The sequence below is a fragment of the Sinocyclocheilus rhinocerous genome, unplaced genomic scaffold (genome assembly GCF_001515625.1).
Source record: "Sinocyclocheilus rhinocerous isolate Xijiao unplaced genomic scaffold, SAMN03320098_v1.1 scaffold1563, whole genome shotgun sequence".
Classification (NCBI taxonomy): Eukaryota; Metazoa; Chordata; class Actinopteri; order Cypriniformes; family Cyprinidae; genus Sinocyclocheilus; species Sinocyclocheilus rhinocerous.
The window spans coordinates 776,884-787,686 of record NW_015656185.1 but is presented as its reverse complement, the minus strand read 5'-3'; the positions used below and the strand labels follow the sequence as shown (position 1 = coordinate 787,686).

Here is a 10,803-nt window from a genome sequence, read left to right as displayed (position 1 = left end):
AGTTGATCTCTCTCTCATTCGTTGTCTGTTTAGGCTTGTTAAGTGCAAATCTATGGAGCCTCAGTACAAATCAGCATGGTACACATTGTGTTATTACAAACTTAATATTCAGTACAAATGCACGAAGTGTAAAACAAGACCACTTTAGAAGGCTCAGCTGACCAGCAATGCGTCGATGCTAAGACAGAGATTTGGCTTTCCTTGGACATGACTACCTATTTTCACAATATATATGACTCGCAAGTAATCGCACATGCTCAGTTGATCTCTCTCTCATTCGCTGTCTGTTTAGGCTTGTTAAGTGCAAATCTACGGAGCATGATGCACATTATGTTATCATTACTAACTTATTTAATATTCAGTACACATGCACTGTGTAAAACAAGAAGGGCATAAACCTATGAAAAAAGAAAACATGCAAAAATCGCGGTTGCTGCGGTTCTTGCATTCCTCTGTGGTTTGCTCGTCAATAGCGCGGTATTGCGGTTATCGCGACAGCCCTAGACACCACACCCCGTTTTTACAGCATCAAATAACTAATTAAAAGCAAACTTATTAAGAAAAAGAACACTTGAACATACATCATAGGACTGCTCGATTATGGCAGAAATCATAATAACGATTATTTTGGTCAATAATGTAATCACGATTATTTAACATGATTATAAGTGGGCCACATTGACCAAAACTTTATATGAGTGATTTATTTAACGATAGCGATATATACCAAACATATATTTTCTGTAAATAAGGTTGCTGACATCTACATTTTGGAGACATTTAGAGATTGAGAAATTTCACAATTCTCAATACCACAGCAGAATACTAAGGTAACTAATATTAGTAAAAAAAAAAAAAGTCCTCAAATTATTGAAAATAATTAAAGTCAGTAATAAAAAAAAAAAAGCAAAGGATAAATACAATAGAAAAAAAGATACAAATGGAACAAACAGTGCTTTAAAATTTTCATGCAAGTCTAAAGTATTCAACAGCCTATTACAGAAACTGAATAATTGAATGTAAAATAAAATAGAATAGTCTTAACTCTTAAGAATTACACTTCCTTTGTTTCTTATTAAAGCTACAAAAGTCCTTCAGTCAAGAGCAGTGAGTGATTTTCTCTTTGTCTTTTGTTGTTTGATTAATATGAAGCCCACAGTCAGCAGCAGGAATATTAGGCTGCTGTCACTTTAAGAGACGCACAGATCCAGTTTACGGTTACACGCGTATTTTCATTCTCAACTGTTTATGTTCACTTATTACATAACTGACGAGAGTTTATGTGAATAATCACCAAGTGCTGCATTTTGACACATTTTAGCATGTATTTGACCGTTTATGCACGCACCTTAAGCTAAAAGTTGACTTTGTTCTGTTCCGTCTCTGAGCGCATGCACAGAAAACCTTCTGAGGAACAGCGCAAGTGCTCTTTCGCGCTTTTAAAACATGAATAAATCAATCACGTCCCATTTTGCAAGTCACGTTACATGATTTTACTGATTTGCACGTGAAATTGGGCTTTTATGGAGGAGCAAAAGCACACCGCTGGAAAGGGGGCGCAATAATCGTTTTATCTCGATTATTGTATTTTCATAATCGTTGGAGACCGAAATCGAAATTGTATTTCGATTAATTGCACAGCTCTACTACATAAGCATGCTAAGAACTACTTAAAATGACAGAAAATGTCTTTGGAAAAAAATATTTGAAGTGTAATTTGATTGTTTAGTTTGTCTCAGGTCCCATTACATTACATGGAGAGGGCGGGGTTTATGACCTATACTGCAGCCAGTGACCTGGGGGCTATCGAGACGCTCTGGCTTCACTTTTCAGTGTTTCACTTGTGTGGCATGCTTGGTTCTAACATGTTTGGTGTTAACTACTTCATGTTTGGTCTCATCTGCCGGTTTATGAACTGAATAGAAATGTGGTGCACTATATTAATATCCTAATGTACAATCTAGGAACTACTGCTTAAACGTATATTGAGGAGAATATGTTAACACGCTTCTACCTTCTAGTATCTAGATCTCCACCCATTTAACTCCAGGTTTATGGTCTTTTCCTTCAGTTGGTTTTGGGTGTTTGTAATCCACTCATGTTTAACGATGCATTGCTCAGGGTATTAAGAAGTGAAATTAACTTGATCTGGGAGATCCTACATTGAATCTAACATTTTCCAATCAGTTCTCTTTGACATGCAAACAGGGGTCAAATAAATAACAGCTTTAATGGAGTCAGATTATGTTGCAGTCAGATAAATATTTGACAGACAGACAGACATACAGACATACATACATACACTATATATGATATATATATATTTCACATTCTCACTGTCTATATATAATGTTACGTCCATAGTAGGGATGCACGATATTGGATATATGCCGATATGCCGATATTTTTCAGCTCTTTTTGGCCGATAGCCGATGCCGATATATTTCCTTTTGTTTGGAAACAACACCAAGTCTCTCCTGTGTGGAAATAATAAGCAAACTATTTTTAATTTTGATTAGTTTTTAACAAGAACTTATTTGTTAGAATTAAATAAACAATAATGAAGTTCTTTTTTAATGACAGTATATTGAAGCTTTGAAAATAGCTTTACATAAACTATATATATCAATCGCTGCATTTTTTCCCCAGAAAGATGCAGTAGTAACCTGAACATTTTATTTTAAGATTTAACATCTGTAGATGGTCTAAAGCAAAAGAGTTGTAAAAAATCTGAAAATCTTTTAGAGCTCATAATTTGTTTAAAAAATATAACATATTACACATTAATGAATAAATCAGTATATATAAAATTATTTAATTTACAAGTGTCATGTTTGTGATAAAAAAAAAAAAATTTATGTAAGCTATAGCTTCTGACCTTTAAATCAAAACATACTCATGATTTTATGACATCAATTACTGCTTTATTTAATCAGAAACACAGTCTAAATCAGGGGTGCCCAAACTTTTAGATCCAACTTGCCTCAACACACCTGCCACGAAGTTTCTAGTATGTCTAGTAAGAGCTTGATTAGTTGGTTCAGGTGTGTCTGATTGGGGTTGGAGCAAAACTCTGCAGGACACCGGCCCTCCAGGACCGAGTTTGGCCACCCCTGGTCTAAATGTTATTTGTGTATTTTACTTTCATTTTATTAAAAGTAGGCCAACAGCGCCCCCTACGGAATTAAAACTCCTTACCGAACGGACATTAGGCTGCCGCTGCACGTGCTATTACTGTTTACTCTATCATACACCGAACGCATCATTCTGTACGTGCATTCTCAGTTTAAATGCAGCGATCCTACAACAGTGAATCTAATCACTATTCAGGCAAAACTTTGCCTCAAGAATGAGCCACAATGCTGACATGATCTAATCGCACTGTTGATGTGATCTGATCGCTAGCACACCCTGAGCACATGTGAGTTAATGTATTCCTCTTATTGGCAAGATATCGGGCCAATGCCGATATGTACATTTAAAGCCATTATTGGCCGATTCCGATATCGGTCCGATAATATCGTGCATCCCTAGTCTATAGGTACATATATTTAATTTGCTGCTGGTGTCCCTGTGTTTTCTCTTTGTGTCTCCTGTTGCTCCTCCCACTATCCACTTCACAGGTTTTGGGAGTGCCACCTGATTTGGGTTCCAGCTCGTTAAGGTGTAAGTGAAGCAGTATTTAAGAACCCAGAGAGAGGTCCAAAGGGGAGAGGCTTTCATCTGAGAGACTGCCATCTTCCAGTCCTAGCTAGGGCTGGGTATCGAGTTCGATACTTTTTAGGCACTGACCTGCTAATGCTAACTGCTAACAGATGTGTAAACTGAAGACTATTGGAGCTTTATTTAAACTATTTGCACTGATTTATTGTGTTGGTTACAGTTTGTTCCTTTGTGCAGTGGCTCAGGAGATGAGTCTTTGAGATGCTGAAAAATAAAACCAAGTTTTTTTTTTTTTAGATAATGTAATCTTGTTAAAATTGATTTCATAAAATTGGTATAGAAAAAAGTATCGTTCAGGAACTGGTATCGAAGTCAAGGTATCGGTATCGATATCGAAAAATTTTGAACGATACCCAGCCCTAGTCCTAGCACTTGATTCTTTTGTTGTGCATGTTGTTGTAACCTCTAGTGGTTAAGTGAAAGTTATGCTGTGTGCTAACTTATTTAGGTATGGTAACTCTGTGTTTATCGTTACCTTGAACTTGTTGAAGTGTTAAAGTGAACACCTTGGTTGTATGTATCTGTGTAGTCCTGGCCTGTGTGGCCAGATTTTCTTTTAAGTTTATCTATTGTTAAACTTGGTTATATCTTTGTTGTGGGATCATTTGTAGGGAGGAGGATGCCATTTAATTTGATAATTCATGTATTCTCCTGGTTTTTAAATAGAGAGGGAGTAAGGAAAGGATTTGTCTTTGGTTTCTCTTTCTTTTGAGGCTAGGTAAGTTATGTCCACAAACCCTCAGTAAGTGTATCTTTTGTTTGTTATTTTGGCCGTTTCCCCTCCTTGAAGTCTTATGTTTGTATCCCACTGATTATCTCAAATAAAACCTGCTGTATCTTTTTACTTCGAAACCTGGTGGTGTTTTAATTTGTGCCTGTCCTGGGACCTGGAGACGGGAGTTCTCTCACTCTCTCCTCGCAACGTTTGTTACCATCCTTTTCCGCCCCTAGACCAAAAAGGGGGATCGTAACTAGGCCTTGGCGATAAAACGGTATCGATATTTATCGACGGTACATCTTCTTCGATAACGATATAAAAAATGTTCGATATAGTGCACGATATAGGCACGTGCTATGAGTGACGCAGACCGCACACACAAACACGAACACATGCTTAACTGAGTGCTGGAGAAATTGGTTTAATTTTTATTGTGTTTGATTGTTAAAAGAAAAAATATTTGTTGTTTGTCTCAATAAATTGGGTTAATTTAAAAATACAGTGGTTAAATTAAAAAAAAAATTCTATTGCTCTTTGTTTTAAAAAAGGTTATAAAAAATGTCAATAATTATCGATACCGAACGATATGAAACATTATATTGTTGATACATTTTTTAGCTATATCGCCCAGCGCTAATCGTAACAATAACTAACGCTCACTTCATGGAAGTCTATACAGTGAAATATTATAAAGGGAATCTAGTGTGAAGAGCAGATCGTGTGACAGTACCTCCATGAGCCAGTCGAGCAGCATGGCTCTCATTTTGGGCCGCAGTGACGGGTGTCTGTCTAAACTGCTCTTGCTGTGCTCGTACTTTATCTCTTTACTCAGCATTTTCATCCAGACGTCCTCTGAACTGCCCCAACTTCCCCAAAACAAAACAGAACAGAAATACAGACTTCAGACAATGTATCAGTAAAAAAACAGGATACAGAAAAATATACAACTGTACATCAACCTGAAGTTCAGTGGCATCGAGATGATGGTGACTCTTGCCACTTAATGCTAATAACTGCTGCTGGACTGACATGGCATCTTACGCACAGAAGCCGTTTGTTTTTGTTTATCTTGTCAGGTCAACTAACTTATACTTTGGGCTATAAGCTACTTATAAACTAACTTACACTGACACCTACAGTACAGACATGCATGCTGCATTACGCAAAAATAAAGTTTTACAGTTATGGATGCTACTGTTATGGCACTGTATTTGTAGTGACCCAAGATAAATTTAATGTTTCTTAGCACGGGCCATTTGCATAATCAATAACATATAATTATACTGTTGCATTATACGTATAAACATTTAGTTCCACGTGCCACTCAAAAACATTTTTGACAAACATATAAATTATACATATAAATTACAAACATTATAAATATATTTAATTGACATTTGTGACCCTGGAGCACAAAAGCAGTCTTAAGTCGCTGGGGTATATTTGTAGCAATTGCCAAAAAAGACATTGTATGGGTCAAATAAGTAAAGATCATGTTCCATGAAGATATTTTGTAAATTTCCTACCGTAAATATATCAAAACTTAATTTTTGCCTAGTAATATGCATTGCTAAGAACTTCATTTGGACAACTTTAAAGGCGATTTTCTCAATATTTCGATTTTTTTGCACCCTCAGATTCCAGATTTTCAAATAGCTGTATCTCAGACAAATATTGTCCTATCCTAACAAACCATACTTCAATGGAAAGATTATTTATTCAGCTTCAGATGATGTATAAATCTCAATTTCGAGAAGTGGACCCTTATGACTGGTTTTGTGGTCCAGGGTCACATTTATCTAAAAGTATGACTACATTTAGGGTATTTAGGTTCGTCCTTTTTTCTACAGTGTAAAATAAGTTAGTACACAAAACTATTACTTATGTCCTACTTAATTTCCTAATGACATTTCAAGCATTTCTTTTTTAATCACAGCTACTAAAATCTTTCATGTTGTGTCTCAATTACATCAGTATAGCTGCTGACTCCTCATGTGTCAGTCACTACTAGAGGAGGCGCAAACTTTTGCGTCACACAAGTTTTAGTGGCACATGCACTGAAAATCAGATGTGCCACTAAAATAGCGGCATGTGCCGATGGCTTCTGTGCGTAAGATGCCATTGCACTTCACTTTAATACTGCCTCTCTGTCAGTTTGTTGTTGTTCTGTAATGAATGTCACATAATGTGGTCACAATGTAATTTCACTACAGGAACACACCTGAGTGTTGGGAGTGGAGATGGCTGTGCATCTGGAGTTTGATCAGACGAGTCAGACACAACTTCATTCACGCTGTTCAGACCATTCTGCCTCCATACATTCTGAACAGACAACACATTTACATAAATATCAACATATAAAGATGAAACATGGACTTTTTGCTACCTGTTAATTTGTGCTTAAGTGGCAAACTGTACCGCAGTAATTTAGATTTCAAGCCATTTGTGTGCTATAGGCTTTGCTGTGCAAATTAGAAAGGCGTTGACAGCTGTATTCACTCAAGAGCGTGAAGCTGTGTATTTAAGTGGTCTTAATAAGCCACTGTATATGTACTTTGTTTATGTGAAATACCTGAGAGTCATTCAACTTTTTTATTGATTTTCTCCTCTTGTTGCACTGCAAAACAATACAAAACAAAAAATCATACATTACAGCTGATATATGTACATGCACAAACAGTAACGCATACACACTGACCAAATACAAACTAAACATACCTCTTTCTTTACTCTTGCTATCTTACGTGTGTTTCCATTGACAGATCTCGCTTGCTGGCATCCACTAATAGACACAGGGAGAGAAGAAAGTTGCTCAGGTTATGTTATGCTATCAAATGTTCCAACAAGCATGGAAAACCCTGAAATTACCAGTATTTTGGGAAGTAGCCAATGGTCATAATAGCTTAATAAACATACACAATAATATCGTAATGAAAATGATGATATGAATGGTTTGTGTTAGGGTTAGGTTCACGTCTTGGGTATAGAAAATATTATGATCTCAGTATAAAAACAATAAAAGGCAATGGAAGTCTTCACCAAACTCAACTTTAATTACACTGAAATCACAGTAATAACACTGTTCTTACCTTCTTCTGGCCATGACCTTCGGCATGCAAGTAAGATGTAAGTTCTTGTGGATTTTGCCTTCTTCAGCAGCAGTTGGCCTATCATGCAAATATTACAGTATTTAAGCGGCATTATTAAACAGCAAATAGTGATTGACAATAAAAAATAAGTTGCATTACGCTCAGGTCGAATATAGTCACTTTACTGATAACCATACAAATTTAATCGCAGTTGTGTGATTCAGCTGCATTTTATCTAACTTATCAATACTGTCGCGCGCCAAATTACTCTCTGGCTATAACTTACTGGACGCGCGAATTAAGTAAACATTTAATGAATTATAAATGCATGACACATAAGTTTATAATTCTGAATGGCAAAGCCATGTTCATATTTATGGGAGGTTATTTCCCATTTCAATACTGTCCCTCCACAACTTTAGCTTGTTAGCATTGCCCATTGGTAACTTATATGCAACAAACAAGATGTGCATGCCATGCACAGTACGAGACGTAATGTAGCTAAATACCATGTAAAGCTCACAGCAAATCAATACATTCAGGTGGTGTAATTAATTATGTTAGAACTGAACAAAGATGAAGTGCAATTCTAAATGCAATTATATAAATAAAACAATAAGTACTAAAGTCGGTACATTCGACAGCTGCTGCACAACCACAAAATAAATGCATTATATAAATGCATTAAATAAAAATAACAAGTGCGTAAAAATGACATTGCACTTCTTACCGGAGCAAGTTGGCTGTGACTCTCGCGCCGGCGCCAAGTAGTTGTTGAGCGGCTTGTGGGTGCGCATGCGCTCCGTGCGTGTGATCCCCGCGCACTTATGTGCTCTGGTTTTCCTGTTTGATTACTTTTGTTATTTTAGGTCGTTTGTCACAAGAACAAGACACTTATTTGCGCAATCTTAGCTGTAATTAAATATCTATGAATATTTAGTTTCAATATTTGAAACATCCATTAGAAAGAAAAGTTTAGACTTTCGATTTCTAGCCACTGATTTTTATCACTCGGACTGAGAAAAATGAAGAAAATATGCATTTATTATTCTTTGAGCGTACTTTAAACCATCATTTTTGTTTACGTTTCTTTCATATTAGGCTTTCCTTTACACTTTATAGTGTGTATTTCCCGGCTGTGTGGAGCTCAAACACGGACTGGCCAATGGGAGAGAGCGCTTGTGCTGCCACGTGCGCTGCAAGAGAATGTAAACACACGCGTGGAGCTGAGGCCCGTGAACGCGATACTTGAGTTTTATTTAGTTACATTTTTATACACTCTCGCATCCAGGCCAGTTACACAAAGCTGTTAAGTTATTAATAATTGTGACGGAAACATTTGCGGACGATTATGAAAATTAATGTTGTCCTGAGGACATACACTCTTATTTTGTTTAAAATAAGTATACTAACAGCACACTTGAAAAAAATAAAATAAAATAAAAACCTTTTTGTAATGGTTTATATGGAATGTGTGGTTTCAGGAAAAAACAACAACATGCAGACTACAAGATGTTTCACTTCCTCTCTGTGATGCAGAGAGTGAAGCACAGCAGTACTGAACTGAACACAACCTTCATCCAGCTCATGAAGAATCGAGACCGTAAAGATCATAACCATCATCCAAACTATTGCTTTAATACAAGGTATCTATCTATCTATCTATCTATCTATCTATCTATCTATATCATTAAAACCTTTTAGTACTGTTTCAAACTGAAAACCTTCAAACTTCAAGCTTTTAAAACTACTTCAAACTTTCAATCTAGGCTTTTTCAAGCCAACTTAAAGTTTGTCTACAAGCTTTTTTTTTTAATGTAGTTGTTGATTTGGTACTCTAAAATGTGTTATTAATATCACAGTTGAAAATTATTATTCTGCTTAATGATCTGTGAAAAACTACAGTGTCTTCGTGAGGATATTTTGATGAACGGAAAGTTTAAACAGCATTTATTTGAATTATAATCTTTAGTAAAAATGTAAAATGTCTTTATTGTCATTTTATATTAATGTAATGTGTCCTTGCTAAATAAAAAATAAATAAAAAAACAATTAAATAATCAAATAATGTTTCAAATAAATAAAACTTGTTTAAGATCTATGGGTGATAGGGCTTTCTCTTCATTAGCTCCAAAACGATTGAAGTCTCTGAACTCTTAGGGTTTTTAAATCTTAAAACTTACCTTTTAAGGGTAGCTTTTATTTGATTATTTTGTGATTGTTTTATGGTTTAATTATTTCTTAATTTGTTTTGATAGCATGCTTTATTTGTATTGTGTATTTGAATGCACTTTTTGATGAATGCATTTCTTTTATATGTTTGTATTTCTCTTTTATTTGATCTTCTTCTTGCAAACCACTTTGAGATGTAACTTTTAAAGGCGCTATAGAAAATAATGTTTGTTATTATTATTATAAAATCATGGACATGCAGGGTTTTAGAAATACCAATGTCTAATAACTAAGTTTTCCTGGGGGGTTTGGGGCCCCCTGGGAAAAAAAAAAAAAAGATTTCCTTGATCTACATATGTGTCACGGGTTGCCAGGCGAAGGAGCTTGAAGGAGTACGAAGGAGGCAGATATCAAATAAACAGTCTTTTAATAAATCCACTTGGGAAAAACCAGGAGAAAACAACCTCTTTACATGACGGAGACAGGACAAAGAAACTGAGGAAAGGCAGGGCTATTTATACAAAACCAAACAATGGACTAATAAGATGATTAATTCAACACAGGTGGAAACTAATGAATGATGATTAACTAAATGAGAACAGGCACTGAACCAAATAAGGGCAGACAGGAACTAAACAGAAACAAACACGTGACAGATATCGCCCCCCTCCCGGAAGGGTAACATCGGGTAGTGGGGGCGGGCGCCCTGGAGGCTGGTGCAGGACAGGAACAGGGCGGAGACAAGGAGAGCCTCCAGGGTGGATCAGGGAGCTCTGGGGACTACGGCGGATCAGGCAGTTCAGGTTGCCATGGCGGATCAGGGGACTTATGAGGCCACGGCGGATCAGGGGACTTATGAGGCCACGGCGGATCAGGGGACTCAGGGGACCACGGTGGATCAGGGAGCCCAGGGGACCACGGCGGATCAGGGAGCTCAGGGGACCACGGCGGATCAGGCAGTTCAGGTTGCCACGGCGGATCAGGGGACTCAGGAGGCCACGGCGGATCAGGGGACTCACGAGGCCACGGCGGAGCAGGGGACTCAGGAGGCCACGGCGGATCCGGGGACTCGGGAGGCCATGGCGGATCTGGAGCCATAGT

At 37.0% G+C, this 10,803-nt stretch overlaps 1 protein-coding gene across 1 annotated transcript in view; it reads right to left on the bottom strand.

Moving 5' to 3' along the window:
• Positions 1 to 8,316, bottom strand: part of LOC107719859 (G1/S-specific cyclin-E2-like) — a 13,379-nt gene extending 5,063 nt beyond the window's left edge. The window contains exons 1-6 of the mRNA XM_016527399.1: positions 8,261 to 8,316; positions 7,531 to 7,608; positions 7,160 to 7,223; positions 7,014 to 7,058; positions 6,663 to 6,763; positions 5,172 to 5,307 (exon numbers count right to left, since the gene is read on the bottom strand). Coding sequence (XP_016382885.1) covers positions 5,172 to 5,307; positions 6,663 to 6,763; positions 7,014 to 7,058; positions 7,160 to 7,223; positions 7,531 to 7,556 — 372 coding nt within the window. The 5' untranslated portion in view covers positions 7,557 to 7,608; positions 8,261 to 8,316. The remainder of the gene's footprint in view (positions 1 to 5,171; positions 5,308 to 6,662; positions 6,764 to 7,013; positions 7,059 to 7,159; positions 7,224 to 7,530; positions 7,609 to 8,260) is intronic.
• Between the last annotated feature and the right edge of the window lie 2,487 nt (positions 8,317 to 10,803).